General features: G+C 35.5%; 1 protein-coding gene across 13 annotated transcripts in view; it reads right to left on the reverse strand.

The window, feature by feature from the left end:
* The window catches only part of CNTN4 (contactin 4), a 930864-nt gene that overhangs the window by 299729 nt on the left and 611989 nt on the right, over positions 1–19146 (reverse strand). For all 13 annotated transcript variants that reach the window (XM_082711571.1, XM_082711575.1, XM_082711573.1 and 10 more), the window contains 2 exons: positions 13641–13767; positions 5599–5774 (listed from right to left, as the gene is read on the reverse strand). In XM_082711571.1, coding sequence (XP_082567697.1) covers positions 5599–5774; positions 13641–13767 — 303 coding nt within the window. The remainder of the gene's footprint in view (positions 1–5598; positions 5775–13640; positions 13768–19146) is intronic.

The following is a 19146-nucleotide window of genomic DNA, read 5'->3' on the forward strand; positions in this document are numbered from 1 at the left end:
CCCACATAATCAATTGTTAAAAATAGTTTTATGATTATTTTTCTAAGTATATAAGTATGTCATATAATTTACTTTAAAAACTAGATGTCCATATGTCTGAGAAAAAAAATGCCCTACTGAATTACCATGCACAATGACTCTCGAACAGATTTAACTTGGGATACTCGTCTGCAGGGAGTGGGCGGCGAGAATGATGAGGCTGTAGCCCTTCATACTGCATAGAAGCTCTTGAAACAGCCCCACCATTAAGCGGTGGAAATAATGAACTGAAATTCCCTCCATTCCTGCCTTATCTTCTGATTCAGCTGTCTATGTAAGAATGAAGGATCATTCAACTTGCTTTTTTCCTTGGATGGAGGGAAGATTAAAGCAAGGCTATTCCCAAAATATTGTACTGAAAAGCTAAGTATACTCTGCCAAGTTTTCAGGAGTCGGATGACATGTTTGACGTATTCCATGCATGAACAATATTTTTTTGGCTAAAGCCTCCTGTCCCAACATATACCCTTATCTGGAATAACACATCAGTTGTCTTCCACATAATATCTTCCACCTCAGGGTGGAAATGCTTGCACCCACTTCCAAAACACTCTCAAAGGATCATCAGAAAGTCTTTGAACTCAGTGGTTCAAATCATGACCCAAATATGGCCTGATGAGTTTAACATCCACTCTTACTGTCTTCACTTGTTTAACAACTATTATTGCAAGTTTACTAAGGTCTGGGTACTGGGTAGACTCCTATAAAAAAAATTTTTTTTCAAAGATAATATTCATTTATTTGAGAGAGAGAGACAGTGCAGGTGCACGAGTGGGGAGACAGCAGAGGGGGAGGGAGAGGAAGAGAGAGGATTCCAAGCAGATATTTGATGTGGGACTTGATCCCACAACCCTGGCATCATGACCTGGGCCGAAATCAAGAGTCTGACACTTAACTGATTGAACCATGCAGGTGTCCCAACCCTGATAAATTAATCAATGAGGTTTTGTAGCCCTTGGTATAATAGAAGGAGTAAATAGTGAAAGGGGTATAGTAGTCTTGTGACAGCAAGAAAAATGAATGCTAATGGCTTAATATTGCAGGAGAACTGAAAAACAAAATGTGATCCAAATTGCATTACAATAATGTATGCTCATGAAAATGTCCCCATCTCATCAAGAGTGACTTAAATTATGCTATGCCTTTTTAATAAGGAAGGATTTTCAGCCTAACGATATTGAATGAAAAAAATGGTGGGGAGGAGTAGGTTCTGAAAGGAATCATCTCCATTAACGAGACTTTTTGCTTATGTGAATTAATTCATTCTTTAAAAATGCTAAATACAAGAGACTATCAAATTATGTCTACATAGCAGCATTATAAGATTTAAAAATCATCCATAAACAATGTATACCTTATAAGATTATCATATAGATGAATTTATATAAAGTGTAAAAATGAGACTTGAAGCTCTGTCACGATAAAGATGAAGTCATGTTTTCTTATCAAGGGTGCACTGAACTAGGAGCAGAGGCTGGTTTTCCTTGGCTATCACTTATTTACTGTGTAAATAACCATGAGTAATTCAGTTACTCTAATCTTAATTTGCATTTTTAAAATGATATAGGCCAGGAATATTTTAAGTTCTGTTTCAGCCATAAAATCATGATTAAAAATGAAGTATTTTCACTTGCACATTATGGTGCAGTAAGTATCGTCAGAAGACAATATTTTTTCCCCTCGCTCATTATGAAGATGTTTGGGGTGAAAACAATTAGTAACATTAGAGATGCCATTGTCATGCTTCCCCTTACATCACTGAAGAAAAGTATTTTATTCTAAACTATTTAAATAGGTTATTGAATAAAGGCATTATCTTTTTATAAAATTAATGTTAAAAGGATAGGAAGAAAAAAGTCTAGAAACTGCAGAGTTAAGATCAATTAGGCTGGATTCTAGAAAATGATTAAAATATAAAGGGTATGAGTTAATAAAAATACATCATCCCTCAAATAATTTTATACATATATTTTCTTTTTTTGTGTCACTAAAGAGGAAACAAATTAAGGAAATCCTTTATTCATACATATAAAGTCTCCTAGACTTTGCAGACAAGCTAGTCTCAATTCTCTTGGAACTTAGACTCTATTGCAGTGATTAAACGATGAGGGAAAATAAATACACAAAATCATGCTAGGTTGTATTAAGTCCTAATAAACGAAACAGAGGATGTTATATAGAAGTAGAAGGCTGGAAGAAGGTAAGCAGAAGAGAAAAACAGAAATGATGGGAATCCCTTCTTAGGTTAGACAGGGTGATGTGAAAACTTTCTCCTAGGAAGAAGCTCTACCTAAATTTAGAAGGAAGGATCATGAAAATGAGCATGTAAAGTATCATGAGAAAAGCATGTAAAGCAGAGGGAATGAAAGTATCAAGGCTCCAGTACAAAAGAGAGATTCTCATTTTCAAGAAATTAAAATGAGCCCATGATAATGAATTTGAGATTTATTCTAGTGCAGCAGAATGCATAAAACAGCAAAGTGGAATGATCTCATTTACATGTTTAAAAGATTAATCGGCCTGCTTTATGACAAATGGTTAAAGAAGATGTAGAGAAGTTGCATAGAGACCAGGTAGGAGGGGTATGGAAGAAAAAAATAATACATCTTGATTTTACCAAGCCATTTGGCAAAGATTCTCACTTCTTAAAGAATACATAGGAGAAACTGGGGTCCAACTACAGTATGTGTGGGAAAATGTATAGCTAACTGAACAAGAATATGCAAAGAATATTGATTTAAAAGTTCAGTCTCATCTTGTCTCAGTGGAAGTTCTGTGTTGGCATGCTGCCCTGCCCTGGTCAACATGTTGTATCAATTATTTGAATGTACACATGCTTATCAAATTTTCTGCTGACATTAAAGTAGGAGGACAATCAATATGTCAGATTAAAAAAAAGATATAAAACAATTTCAACTGTGAGGGAACAAAGGGTCACCACTCAGAAGGTGAATTTAATAGGGGTAAATATAATATGCTGAATTTAGGTTAATAAAATAACATGGTTGGGTAGCTTGGGATTAATAGACATTCATAAAAAATCAATCCTCAGATTTTATAGGACTGTATGTTCAAAATAAGGTTACAATGTGAGACTGGGGCTTTAAAATAAGATGAATATCAATGTCAGCTGCATTCACTGAAAAAGAAGTTCACATTGTGGGCTACTGTTTTTCCAACTGTCCTCTGCAAAGGTCAGGGCGCATGCATAGAATTGGGTGCATTTTGATATGGTCACAATTTAATAGATAAATTAACATAAATGTGTGTGTCATGAAGAAGATGGTTGTAGATTTACTGCTTGGAGAAGACAACAATTAAACATGATCATGTTTCACGTATTTGAAGCCTAACCAGAATCCTAGAGCAAGGCTTGGGAGTTAGAATGATGGAAATTCAGATATTTAGCTCAATTTTAAGAACACGATGTTGGGTTTGTTTTTATAGTTTTGAAAAACTAGAGCAGTCTACCATGGGTCAGAATGCTTTGTGATGAATAGGTAAGCTCTCTGTTTTTAGAATTTTTTTTTTTAAGATTTTATTTATTTGACACAGAGAGAGAAATCACAAGCAGGCAGAGAGGCAGGCAGAGAGAGAGAGAGGAGGAAGCAGGCTCCCTGCGGAGAAGAGAGCCCGATGCGGAGCTCCATCCCAGGACCCTGGGATCATGACCCGAGCTGAAGGCAGAGGCTTTAACCCACTGAGCCACCCAGGCGCCCCTGATTTTAGAATTTTTAAGGCTGAACAATAATCAGTCATGGATTCTTAAGGTACCAGGTTGCCTATATTACCCATTAAGTGGGATAAGCAAGGTGGGCTCCAAACACTGGTCCTCAGGCCAACTCAGCCACAAAACGAGTGTTAGAGCTTTTCCTTAGGCTAATAGAATGTAATTAAATGACAACCCTCAAACATGATATTCTGTCTTTTGGATAGTTTTGGTAGTAGAAATGCCTGGACTCTTAAAAAAGGATAGTCTTAACAGTTGGTAATTTGTTTCTCAAAATGTTATAAATTAGAAAGATAGGCTTGGTAGTGCTATGACAACCTTTATTTTTTGTTGTTACTACTGCGATCTTAAAAATTTCTTCTATGAATTCCAAAAATCAAAGAAGTAATCTCACTGAATGCAGAGACCACCCTACTCCGAGAATCAAAGAGTCTAAGAATATTTTTCAAAAGGAACCCAATGAAATTCACTTGTCATTCCTAAAAAATAGGTAAAGGTATCAAACTTGCATTAAACCAAGAGAAAGAGTTTGGTTCTATAACTCTCAATTGGACATATTATCCTTCTATTATTCTGCATACCTAAGAATATTTGGAAGATTCTATTAGGAAATATTCACAAACAAAATGATCTTGGAATCCTATATATATCTAATACTCAGAAATCTCATTTCTTAACTAGTAAAAATGCCACCTGATGGCAATAATAGATCTAGTACTGGATATTAGATATATTTGATGTTGAGTTCCTAGAGAGGATTTTGTTAATGAGAATATTCTACAGTGTTACTGCCAACAGACTTTGTAATTATGAAACCTTTGACATTAATACACTGCTGTATGAGTTGGGATTTTACACAAGGAAATGTATAAGCATATGCAAATACAAAACCCCTTAAAAATGTAGCTGAACATCAACGCTCAAAGACATCCATACTCAAATGTGTACTCACTGTTCTTGCCTGTGGATTTAATTTTCAACTTGCTATTTCTAAATTCCACTTTCTTTGATATGTTCATGAACTTTTATTAGATGATGGTCTTAAGATATGGTGATTTATTTTTTAAATGTTCTAAACTGAAAGTATAAAAGGTATAATGTAGAAGCTAACACTTTGTCTCTACTTTTTGTTGTTAATCTAGTGGTTTTAAAAATTTTCCTAATTTAGGGGCGCCTGGGTGGCTCAGTGGGTTAAGCCGCTGCCTTCGGCTCAGGTCATGATCTCAGGGTCATGGGATCGAGTCCCGCATCGGGCTCTCTGTTCAGCGGGGAGCCTACTTCCCTGTCTCTCTCTCTGCCTGCCTCTCTGTCTACCTGTGATTTCTCTCTATCAAATAAATAAATAAAATCTTAAAAAAAATTTTCCTAATTTATAAAACAAGAAAAAAACTGGAGAATTATAGGATTAATAGACTACCAACTTTTTTTTGAAACTCTGAGCTTTATGATTAAATACTTCTCAAATTGACTATTACTGGCAGTTCAATTGCTTGCTTATACACACTCTATAATGTGTGTGGGTTTATGTGTGTAATTTCTGGCTATGTAAATTTATGTATAAATTTGAGTGCGTGTGAACTGTACAGAGTCTCATAACAAACTATCAAATAATCAAACTGTATTCAACCTTTTAAAAGCAGAATACATCTATCCAGTTAGATTTACAATTTATCCTATTAACAAGATATTTCCCAAATACGAAAAAAAGGTGAAGATCACATAACAAATTAAAATCTGTTTGATTAAAAAAAAAAAAAAAAACTGTTTTAAAGGCTTAATGGTACCAAAACTCAAAGTTACATTTGCAGCATGATGTAATTGCTACTTACAGGCAAACTGAAGCTTTGCTTCTCTGCTAACAATTGTTCCAAATGAGTTTGTTGCTATGCACTGGTACGTCCCAGTATCTTGGGTTTTATTGGGGTTATTGATCAACAAGCTGCCTTCAACAACACTGTAGCGGAAATCCACACCAATGTCAACATCTGTTCCATTTAATTTCCACCTATAGTATAGAAATGCCGGTAGGTAAAGCCTTGTAATATTAATCAATATTTCTGAATCACATAAAAGATATAAAAACTATCAACAGCAGGAAATATCATCTGTGACTTTCTCAACCATGGAAAAAAAAAAGAAATGAAAGAAAGAAAGTCTCTATTCAGCAATGGTTGACTACTGCCATGGAAAGAACATGTCTGTTACAGTAAACAATGATATTAAAATTTTAATACCTCCTTTTGTGGCTAAACTGATACTACACACACTTCACTTTTTTTTTTTTTAAATCCCCATTGCATCTTGTATAACTTTCTTCAAATAGGGTTTCTTAGCCAAAGTCCTTTTTCTAGTTTGAAGTTAATCTTTTTTTTTCCCCCCTTCTCCAAGTTTGTAGTTATTCTTTAAATGGGTCTATACAGATGACAGAATACACCACTTTCAGGTAGATTGCTTAGTATTTGATGAAATTGCAGCAGAGTTGCTTTGATTTGGTCCTTAATATGACTGAAATGGCTGACTGCAAAGCAAAGGAACTCTATTGATCTAGAGCTGTCTTAGGGACCAAACTAGTCTTAACCATGGATCACTTTGAGGATCTTCTTAGTAAGGCACTCAATCATCAATCAGCCATCCCAGTAAACCGAGATCAGGTAATTAGGTAACAGAGGCAAAGAGAGTTTTGTTGTTCTTCTCTTTGTTTCCTTGAATCATCTATTGTATTTTGCTCTAGTGTTTGGCCCTATAAATACATTTTACCGGGACTCACACATTTAAACAGTAAAGCTTTACTAACAGGATCTACTTCTTTCTCTTTTTTCTTTCGTCTTCTTCTTCTTCCTCTTTTTTTTTTTTGCAGCCAATAACATTCTAAAAAAGAGCTTATTTTAATCAAATGCCTTCCTTTGAATACTTAAGAACTTTTAAGCTAATATAATTCAGTGACTATGTATCTTATTTTTTTCTCCCCTTCCCTCCCAAGTTCTACACAAATACGGGGTAATGAAAATATCATAGTTGAAACTTCTGAAATATCAACAGTCTCACAGTAACATTTACATTGAGAGACCAAAAAATAAGAAAACACTGAAGTACAAAGGAAATTGGTAAGAAACAATAATAAGACTAAAGAATGAGAGACTGCCATTTTAATCTCCTTCAATCAGTAAAAAACAAACAAAACCCATTAAAAATGTATATTTGGGGTGCCTGGGTGGCTCAGTGAGTTAAGCCGCTGCTTTCAGCTCAGGTCATGATCTCAGGGTCCTGGGATCAAGTCCCGCATTGGGCTCTCTGCTCAGCAGGGAGCCTGCTTCCTCCTCTCTCTCTCTGCCTGCCTCTCTGCCTACTTGTGATCTCTGTCAAGTAAATAAATAAAATCTTTTAAAAAAATGTATATTTGTACATACATGCTCATTGTGCATCCTCTCATAACATTCTGGAGTATTATGGCTGCTGCGTACATGTAAAAGGATTTAAATGAAAAAATGCAAGGCAGTTTGTTTCAAGATTTTGGATATTTGGTATCCACAAAATAGAAGTTTAAGGAGGATTCTTTTCTTTCTGTCAAGATCTCTCTCATACTTCAAGGTCAATTTTAAATCACACCTCTTCCAATGAAGTCATTTTCTATATTCCTACTCAAAATTAATCAAAGTTTTCCACAATCTCCTACAGGAGTCTCTGCTCTATTACAGAGCAATTCCGCCTTCACTGTAGATAATTTGCCTAGATCTCTTTTGCATTGTCCCTTTAGCAATCTAGACCTTGACACTTTCCTTGTGCTCAATAAATATCTGTGGAACCTGACTACATATTTTACTTCTCCGCTGTATATTTTAGCTTTGAGCATGAACAGTTTATGAAACATTCTAGCCCCTCACAGTATGGTGTTGTATGTTTGTTCACATCTATGTCTTCGAAATATAAAAATTTAGAAACATGAGGGGCAGGAAAGCTAGGTCAAAATCACAAAGTGGGACATAGCTTTTTATGTGTTTGTTTATAAGAAGATGGGTATTAGAAACAGACATTGTTTTTAAGCTTGACAGTAATTCTCTCTGTGCTCTGACACAGGCATGAAAGCAATAAGCAATAAAAAGAGAAAGCCAGGTTATATTTTAGCAGGTCTATATGCACATGAATCTCTAAAAATGACTGCCTGCCCTAGACATTTTTTTTTTTTTTAGTCAGCTGATCACGTCTTGGCTATAACTCTCACTTCAAATGATAGTCGAGCAATTTAATATGACAAATCTAAGAACTCAAAGAGGAAATTGCAATATAATGTGAGCTGCAAGCAGAATGTGGAATTTAGAAATGGACCATGTGAGCCTTTTTAGAAAAGTGGTTGTGGGGATAATGAGAACACCTCTGTAGGTTTGTCTACACTAGTCATCTCAACCTAAATGCTCTGCAGAAAGTCCTTTAATCTACTTTATTGCCTCCTTTTACATACAAATAGCAAAGGAAAAGAGATTATTTAGAAAATAAAGTGCTTGCTGTGAAATGCAGTTGAGACTAGATTGCAAAGCACTATACTCAGTTTTATTGCAATGAAGTCAGTGTTCATTCCCACTGAATGTGGATTGCACTGAATTCCTTATCTTATCCCATACTGGAACACTCTTTGAAAAATCAGTTTATTTTCAATGTTTGAGTCATCTTTTAAGTACTGGCAATAGAAACAATGCCCATGTGGAACAAAGAGAGATTTTCCCTAGGGTCAGGAGAATTAGTGAGTCCTGTAAGTTGATTTCTGAACCACTTTGGGAACCATAACTCAGCTCTTTCCAGAGAGTCAGGCTGAGCCCAACTAAAAGCTGACACTATAAAGTGCTGGGAGGTACAATTTTCCAGACTTTGCTGGGAAGTTATCTGTGGAATTTGTTGCAATAAAACCCTCTTTCTTTGTTCAAGGTCTCAATTTGACCTGGAAGAAGGAGCAAGACCTTTGTGACTTGAAATTTGTTGTTTATAAACGAAGTTGAACAGAAACTTCGCAGTAGAAGTACTCCAGCCAAGTACCTGAATGTCCCATCTGTCTGGAAAGGGAAGCTGAGTGCAATAAGTAATGTCACAAGTCCTTAAGAAACTTTAATGCAAGGAAAGTCGGCAAAAGTCAACAGTTCTAAAATTTTTCTGGGTCTAGGTCAATCCTTTCAAAGTTGAGGGGCAGGAAACAAAGAAAAGAGAAGGCTCAGTTGAGGGAATAAACACAAAGAAGAGAGGTCAGTTGTGGTGTTTGCGGAAAAACCTAATGCTGAAAATCCCCATGTAGAGTTCACCTTGAATTTCTCCTCCTTGTTTGTCCCCCTCAAAGTCAGCCTGAGCACGGAAAAAGTATAGCCACACTGAAAATACCCGATCTCTCCATTCTATCCCTTGCTCTTTCCTTCAGCATGAGGGAGTTTTTAGCTCCCAGGTAGCAACTGGCTATTATGTTACAGAGAAACTGCCAAAGGAATAAAGGAAAACCCAGTACCCTGTAACCAATTGCAGGTACATTTGATTAAAAGTTTTCTTCTCAGCTTTTCCTGGCAATCTTTAAAAACATAATAGGTTTCTGTTCCACTGCTTGTTTTAAATAACAAAGCAGGCCCCTGTATCTTGAAACACAATGTTACAAAAGCAATGTTAATTAAAGGTCACAGTTTGGGGTAAAAACGAAGCAGCAACTTGCTGCAAAATTTGTTTTCATTTAAGGCTAACATCTGAACATACACTTGGCTCTGTGCTAAAAAATAGGCCCATTTAACTCATCCTTTATGTATTTAGAAACCTTTGCCTCTCGCATTTATTTTTTACTATATAACACATCTTAAAATATCTGATTTAACCTTGAATTCAACATATTCTGTGTGCGGAGAATAAGTGCACATTCTGGTTTGTCCGGGACAGTGCTGGTTTTACACCTGCTGCCCTAGAATAATTATTAACAGTGGCCTTTTACTCTCAGAACTGTCCTGGTTTGAATGATAAATTATATATCCATTAGAGTGTTTTTTTCCCCCCTTTCAGTAATGCACGTCTTTTGGCAAAATATCCATATAGCAAAACGTCATTTGCCCTCTGAATTCAGTTAAATATTTCCTTTACTATGCAACTTTCCCTGTACCTCCCCCTTGCATCCTGAAGTAGACTCTCCAGGATGCCCTAGAACGTGGACATCCTTTACAGCAAGGATAGCACAATACTCTCTGCATAGCTCTGCAGCGACCTTCACCACTTCTTAGACCTAGGGTGGTATCCAGTAATATAGTGGTTTGATACAGTAACTTACTATAGTGATTTAAATACCTTTCCTGGACCACATATTTTCAGAATCCTAATCCATATCCCAATTCAAGGAGAGATACTATGGTGAACTCTTGGGTAGAAGCTCTAGAATTACTTATCCCGGGTAATTGCTGAGCCAGTTCCATGCACCCATAACTCAGAATTTGAAAGACACTGGGTGGTGTAGTGAATGATGATATAGTTGATGAATGAATGAATGAATGGGCACACAAATTAAATTCTAAAATAATTTCTACTACACTAATACTCCAATCCTTTAACTTATATAAGATGTCCTTTATCTTCTGCCAAATTGCAAACTAAATATCTCAGTTCATACCCCACTTCTGTGGATCCTTAATGATCCAATCTCTTCTTCCCCAAAACTATGACATATGTTATCTATTATTTTGGTTTCTAAACACCATTATATATTGATCATTAGCTTAAAGTTTCATCATTAAAGGCAAACAGAGGCAAAATCATACGTATGAGATATATGAAGTCATGTGGCCCAACAAACATTTATTTACCAAACATTTACTTTTTTATCTTGCTGTGATTTTCACTCTTTCCCTCTGAAGTTCCAAGACCCTGACCCCACCCTTCTCCTTAGTTCAGAATAACATATATACCACATTTTTGCCTATCTTTGGAATGTCATGTCTGTGTAGATTCCTCATACATATGAATTTGAATTTGATTTTCTTCTGTTAATCTGCCTTATGTTAATTTAATTCTTAGTGCAGCTAGAGGAATCTCAGACAGAAGAAAATTTCATCCTCCCCAACATTATAAAGTGTCACAAGACAATAAAGGTCTGTTTCTCAAGAAAGTAATATTTTAAAGTCTCCATTTCCATTCTGAATCTACTAACTCCCTTTCTCAATAGTTAATTATAACCTCTAATTTTGTCTTTTTCTTTCCCTTGATTTTATGATTTTATCAAGTATGTTGGCATCCTTAAACAACTGCTCCGTCTTACCTGCTCTTGAACCTTATAAATATGGAATTATACCATTCTTTAGTGACTTGCTTTGTTTGCTGGAAATTATGTTCCTGTGATCCATCATACTGTAGCTGTAATTCATCATTTTCACTACTGCATGGGGTTACCTTGTATGAACATACTAGGTTATATTTATTTATATTATGTTGAATTTAGTTTTCTAAATTTCTGCTAATCTGGTATGCATGCAAGAATGTGACATTTCAGTTTTAATTTGTATGTTTCTGTTAATGGCACTGACAATCTTTCTATCTATTTCATGGATGTGTGATATTTCTTTTCTTAGAAGTACCTAATCAAGTCTTTCAGTAATGTTTCTACTAGGCTACTAAAAAACAGTTTTTACTTTTTGATTTGTGGGGATTTAAAAAATATTTTTGGATATTATTTCTTTGCCAATGACATGTATTAAAAATATCTTCTTCCAGTTGGAAGCTTGAAATTTTACTCATCTCAGTATTTCTGTTGAACAGAAGTTCTCAACGTTAATGAAGTTAAATATTTTCTTTTATGATTTGTGCTTTTTCTGTCATATTTGAGAAATATTTCCTTCCCTTCAAAGTCAAGGATATGTATGCCTATCTTCTTTTAAAAGCATGTATGTCCCGTGCAGGTCTTCCAGTCACCTTAAATTGGCCTCTGTATATGTGGTTAGGTAGGGGACAAATTTTATTTCACTTTTTTAAACCATGTATGTAAATCCATTGTGCAGTATATCTTTTAAAAATTTACTTCTACTATTATCATGATTTTTAATTTTTATCTCCACAAGACAGTATATTGTTATTATTTTTATTGTTCAGTGTAATTGCAATTGGTTTTAAGATGGAAATGTTAACATTTACCACTTGCGTTACTACCATTGGTTCTTTTATCTCAGATACTCTACCTGGGACCATTTTTATTTTGTTTCAGTTATATCTTCTAGAATTTTCTTTAGTGAATATGTCTGTTGAAGTCAAACTTTATTTCTTTATAAAAAGACTTTATTTCATTTGAAAGAGAGTAAGAGAGGGAGAGAAGGAGCAGGCAGAGGGAGAAACAGGCTCTCCGCTGAAGAGGGAGCCCCATGAACAGGGTTTGATTTCAGGAACCTGGCAAGAGCCTGATATGACACTTGATCCTAGGCCCTGGGATCACAACCAGAGCTAAAGGCAGACACTTAACTGAGCTACCCAGGTGCCCTTATTGAAGTCTAACTTTAGTTTCTGAATGTCTGAGAACACATTTTTTTTGTTCTCCTTTTAAAAAAATACTTCTGCTATGTAGAAATTTGATAATTAATCTCTCTCAGCATATGGAAGACTGTCATCATCTTGATTTGTTTCTATTGAAAAGTCAGATGCTAATCTGCCTTCTATTTGAAGGTTATCTATGTTATAAGCTTAACTATTTATAGAATTGTATCTTCAACTTGGGTGTTCTGCTATTTCACTATAATAATTCTAGATGAGGCTTTATTTTTATTTGTATTCCTTGAAATTCATTTGGTTACCTAAATATATAGCTTGGAATTTTTTTTTTTTTTTTTTTTTACTTTTTAAAAAAAAGTATTTTATTTTTAGGTAATCTGTATGTAGACCCAACATGGGGCTGGAACTCACAACCCTGAGAATAAAATACTGCATATTTCACTGACTGAACCAGCACTCTTATAGTAAAGAATTTTTATTTGGCTTTGGAAAATTCTTAGCCTTCTCATAAAATATTGTCTCTGCCTCATTCTCCCTTGCCTTTCCTTATGAACTCTGATTAAACATATAAAAACATTTTCTATTAATCTCTCTCTCTCTCTCTCTTTTTTTTTTTTTTTTTTTTTGTGGCTTTCCCTTTCTCTGTATCTCTCTCTCCCTCCTCTTTCTTTCTTTCTCCCTTTACTTCTCTTTACCCAGTTCTGATGCCTTTGGATGATTTCTTCAGATATACCTTGCAGTTTACTAATTCTGCTTTCAGCTGTGTCTCATCTTCTATTAAGACCACTAGCACCAAAGTTTGAAACAGGAATTATTTTTGCTTTATAGTTCTTTGGGGAGGCAAGCGTATTTCTTGTTACATGCACTCTAAGTACATAGCCTTTAGGTCCCAGGTCTATCCTAGAAGGTATGCTAATGTTAGATTCTCCTCTTGGTCTTGGTCCATTCTAGGCTTTATGTATGCAGCTGCAAAATCCAAAGTTCTAGTCCACGTAGTTCAAGGTAAAACCTGCTTTTAGGGGTTAGTTTTCTTCTCTGGGTTCTAAATCCACTTTTTAAAAAATTTTTTATTTTATTTATTTTTTAACTTCTGAGTACTTCTTACTTTAATACCAGTTTTTTGGTGCAGGTGTTAAAAGTGTTTTAAAAAATATGTTAAGAAATATTTAGGCTTTCAGTGAGGGTGTCAGACAGGATATTTAATTCCCAGTACAGCTAGAAACAGAAGTTGGGCACTAAACCTTTCATGAACACAAAGATCTCTTTAGTGTCTCGGGGTATTCTATGATGCCTGTCTAAAAGCACTTTAAGTAATTAGTGCTCTATAAGTACTTGTCGATTTTAATAACAGAACTCGTGTACGCACGGAAACGCATGATTTAAATTAACAAACCTGATATGCGGTTTTGGATTCCCTTTAACTTCACAGTTGAGCTTCACTTTTTTCTCCTCAGAATTCAAAGGGAACATTGTATGACCTGGTTCCTGAATAAAAACAGGGCCATGCAGTGCGTAGTCATCTGAAATGAGAGAGGCAAGTGCCCCAAAATGAAGAATATCTTCCAAATGCAAACAATAACAGAAAATGAAAATAAGAGCAATAAAATAAGAACAAAAAAATAATAATACACAACAGATTTAGTTTCAGCTTCTTAGATGAAATTTCCCACTGAAGACTAATCCTTTGTAGATTATAATGAAGTGGAGACACAGACTCTCCTATTTCACACTGACAATTTATTTTTACTAACAACTTCCTGAATGCTTGACCCTCCCTTTTCTCTCCTCTTACTTTTTATTCTATCTGCCTTTTGCTTAGCCTTTTACTTTGTTTATGTTTTGTGCCTTCTATAGCTCTTTTGTGCTGCTATTACCCTGGGAGACCTTCTAATGTCACAAAGCTAAACATTTCTCTGCTCTGTAAGGGGATAATAGAAATGGAAGCAAGCAATGATGATTTCATACATACACTAATAAAGAGAAACATCTCTGTACTGCTAAAATATGTATAAAAGTTTCTTAAATTCTCTATGTAAGTGAAGAACAACCTAGAGTCATGATTCTCAAATTATCTGGTAAATGACCAGCTTGTTTTTGTCTTTTTTTCCCCAACCTACTAGGGATCCATACATGGGGATGTCTATAGCTAGCTCAGTAATACATGAGTATACAATGATGTATGAGTTTCTGAATACTTTCCATCAATTAATACTGGCTAGATGTATGAAACTTACTTTATCACAAAACAGCTATAAAGTTTAAAGACTAGAATAATCCACAAACCAGTATAGAGCAGTGGAGAGTACTTGTTTCTAGATATACACATAATAAAGATAGTCAAAATGCATCTCACCACCCATACCCATTTTCATTCTTCAAAATTTAGTTCAAGTTCATTTTTTTATCCTAGAAAGCTTTTGTAGACCTTTATCTTTTTCATTTAACCACATGATTCTTCAATTATATCTCCCTGTAGCCACTTTTCTTTTTCTATCAGGTGTATTGGTACCTTGTTTTGTCCTGTTTTGGACTGTAAGCTCCTTGAGATCATGATGTACACATTTTGGTATGTTCTGATACCAAGTACAGCAGTTTATGCACAGAAGATCATTACTAAAGATTTGTTCTATTTGTGTGTAATTTTTTTTCACTTTTTAATGTATTCATTCAGTTAACTTAGGCATTGCCTAATGAATTTCCAGAAAGAAGGGCCAGTGGCTAAGATACTGAATATTGCCCTGGAGCTGACAATCCACTCCCCACTTAGGTGTGATTATTTTGAAGAGTGTGAATTGCAACTGCTATCCTGGAAAGCCTTTACAACCAGCCTTTGTTGATAAGTGATAAGATGAGAGTAAATTCATGCAGTTGTATCAGGACTGAGGAAAAAGAATAAAGCTGGCTTGGAAATCTTGGTGGAGGACACGAAGTAAGGTAATTTCTTGGAAGGTTTACAACCTAGGCTTAAAAAAAAATCCATATGTTGAACTTGGGATAGATAAAATGTAAGGAGATAAGATGACGAAACAGAATTCTATTTTATTATAGAGGAGTAAGGACAGCCAATGACCTCGTAGTAAGAAAAGGCAGGATATGAATTCAGACAAACCATGAACTGAGAGTCAATGCCTTGGGTCAACTACTAAATCAATGACCTAACTCTCCATCACTTAGTCTCTCTAGTCCTCAATTTTCTCATCTCCAAAATAACAGGACTGGACTTAGTCAGTGGTTCTATACCAGTTAAGAATGGGAAAGAATTCCTGAGTATTTGCCCATGAACTTATATGCACATACATGTAAAATATGCATTCAAAGATAACATGAATTATACTGTTACACCATCCTCTCTCCGTACTCCATGTATAAAATCTCTCATTAATGAGACTTAAACAAAAGAAAACAGGATCATGGGGCATCTGAGTAGTTCAGTGGGTTAAGCCTCTGCCTTTGGCTCAGGTCCTGATATCAGAGTCCTGGGATTGAGCCCCACATTGAGCTCTCTGCTCAGCAGGGAGCCCGCCCCTCTCTCTCTCTCTGCCTGCCTCTCTGCCTATTTGTGGTGTCTGTCTGTCAAAAAAAAAAAAAAAAAAAAAAAAAAAAAACTCTTAAAAAAGAAAATAGGATCTGCCAAATAACTGAAAAGCATAGAATGAAAAAATACCTAAGAATGTACTTTTTTTTTTTAACACTCATGGTTTGAAACCAGATAATTCAAAATACAGATATATACATTTCAGATTTTCAACAATTATATAGATAGTTTCGAAACAAATTTAAATACTGGTCAACGATTAGCTCAATTCAAATATGAAGAATTGTGTGAATTTTTGGCATATCTATTTAAGTAGCAAATGTTCCCTCTCAAGATCACTAATAGCTACACACTTGGATTTTTCTCTAAGAGAGAAATATTTCTATTGTTGTCCCAATTCTAAAATTATATGTGTGTGTGTGTGCGTGTGTGTGTGTGTGTGTGTGTGTATGTATAATATCAATCATCTCAATTCATTGGTGTTCCCTGATTTGAAATTCATACAGAAATACACAGTCTATTACTAGTAATTCCAAGTAAGAATAAAACATAATAATGATTATCCAGGATGCAGCTGAGAGACTGTGAATTAACATCTGTACTATTTCTCAATGTATCCATGCCATATTTAAATAACAAAAATGGTATTTTTTCTGTGTATTTTGTAACAAGAATTGATAATAATGATGCTTTGCATTCGCTATAAATAACACATTTCATCCAAAGTTTTTATTTTCTCTTGGTTAACCAAGCTTGCTGCCTGTAAATTAACATTAGCATAAAGGGAGTGGTATTTCAGTTTTCATCTAAGGAAATCCATAGCCTTTCAAACATGAGCTGTTTAGTTTCAAAAAGATGGAGGGAGAGATTTTAGAAAGCTTAGCAATGTAGGTGTAGAAAACAGATAACCTAACTTTAAAAACTTTAGCCTGGAGTTACTATAAATACGAACATTTTAGACAAAATGGAGTTAAAGGGTTGCTTTGTTTCTCTTAAACCTTGAGGTAGCTGGGTGAAACACAGTCCTCAGAATGACATTATGAGATGAAACATGGAGGGAGGTATCAGTAAGTTTGTTCTATCTTTGTGTAGTAGTGACAAAGTGACTTTCAAGTGTCTTGAAGGTACATATAAAACACTTTGCATTTGCCATTTGTAAAGTCTAGGAGATAAAGTTCACCCTTTTCTCTGTCACAGTAACTAGCTCTATGTAATCAAAAGGGTAGCCAAGATTTCCAGCCTAGAGAAGTAAAGGAGCATCTCAGAGAATGACAGAGGACAATGTTTTAATAAGCCAATATGTTTCAAAGTTAGACCGTGGACAGCCCGCATTGTAATCATGTTATGCAAGGACTAAGCAAGTACAGAGCTTGTTTTTCTATATCGTAGTCCAGACTGACTGCACCAGAAAAATCCAGGGACCAGGAATTTGCCTTTAACCTAGTTGAATCTGGGTGATTCTTAGGCACACTAAAATTTTAAAACTATTAACACAGACCCTTTTATGCCTAGCTTTCCATTTCCTAAGAGCAGAACATCAGCCAACACTGGCTTTAGACACACTCCTAAATTTTCTCTGTTGGGCAAAGTCAAACCAACAGATCTTCTCTTGATAACATTTAGAGAAAGACTTTTTAGCACATGTTTGGACTAACAGCTGAGATGCAAGCAGACAGGAACAGAAAACGGTAAAACCAACCCACACAAAGAAAATGGATGGATCTGTCAAGGTACAGGATTCGTGTTGAAACTAAACCAACATTTCCTCAGAACACTCACAGTTGAATGCCAGCAGCTAATTGTGAGAACTCCCCAAGGGTTCTGTGTAACAAAGAAGAGCTACTGATGTGACAAAGTAAAAGTATCCCCAGGGTGACACAATAATCCACTGACCTATAGTGAAAATTTATCCTCACTTGATACACATTGCATTCCTGCTGTAACCACTACCCTTTGTTTATAAGGAATGAACCTCATTTAAGTAGCAGGATGTTCAGATTGATGTTTTAACTTGTGGATTCCCAAAAGGGAGAAAAATCAGGGACTCGCTTAGCTTGGAGAAGTTAGGGCAATGGACTCGCATTATTATCAGGGATCTCTCAAGGGGAGCAGCAGGCAATTATTTTTCGTTCTCCTGGAAATTCTTGAAAATCATGTTAAGAGAAAGAAAGAGGAGCCAGGTTGCCAATAGCACAGATACAGTTTTTCAGATTCCAGATCACTGATTCTAGCCCCAGGCTGGGGGATTTAGTGCAGATGCCAATACTGGTATATCATGATTTCCTGGGTTCTCCTCTGCTTGGAGACCACCTGCCAGTTGTTCACAAGGCTACTTATACAATACTGCCTGCATTCCCTAAAGTTCCGTATCACAGATTCTCATGGACTAGTTTCCGAGTGAACCATACATTTGTAAAAAGAAGAGAGAACACCTAAACTTAGGAAAGCCCCCTTTCATGTTTCAACAGACTGAGAAATCTTTGGGTTTTGATTTCATGACCAGAAATTTATTTAGGTTAAAGGTCAGACTACCCTTAAACTTTCTCTCCAATTGTCATCAAATACTGAAAGTTATTGGAAAACACCGTTCTCAACAAATGATTCTCAAACTTCTTCCCCCATTTGACTCTTTTCTTTTTAAAATCTATTTTTGGGGGGAGACAAAAATCGATGCTTGTCAGCCAATTTCTTCTTGCTTCCTCCTGTTAATGTTCCAGAAACAAAATGTAGTGCCAAGGCTATTCTTAAAATGTTTAGAGTACTGAAAGAGATGCAAAGAACTGTAGAATTTAGATTAAAAGAGATTATTTAATCCTGAATGTATTTTCCCAGTCACAGACTAAATATATACTATATCTATAGTAGAAATAAAAAGGATTTTTACCTAAAAATAAAATAATCCTCTAAGAAATACAGTAAAAAAAAAAAATCTTTCTATACTTAGGTGTCACTTATTTTATCTGCAGTTTTAGGAAGGCAACAATCTTACTCTTTTTTTTTTTTTTTTAATTTGGCCCATTTTGATATGTCCCCAAACTTCTCCCCTGGGCAAGCAAAGTGCTGCTCAGTTAGGCTACCAGAAGACAGACTGGGAAAAGAAATGGGAATGGAGGGGGACAGCCCGAGTTTTTCTGAGACTGAGAAGAGAAAACTATGACTGAATCTCAGGTGATGGTGTACTCAAGCAAGGCAGAGGCCCATGTATCAAGTACAGTGGAACAAGTGTATAGCATAATCTCCATTCCAAGTGTAAGGTCAGCAAAAAACAACATGCATAAAGAAGCAAGCTAGTGGGTAGATATGGCTTGGAAAAGTCCACTAATGCTAAATGTAGATCTTTTTTTAATAGGACATCTATAAACAA

The sequence above is a fragment of the Mustela nivalis genome, assembly GCF_964662115.1.
Source record: "Mustela nivalis genome assembly, chromosome: 1".
Taxonomy (NCBI): Eukaryota; Metazoa; Chordata; class Mammalia; order Carnivora; family Mustelidae; genus Mustela; species Mustela nivalis.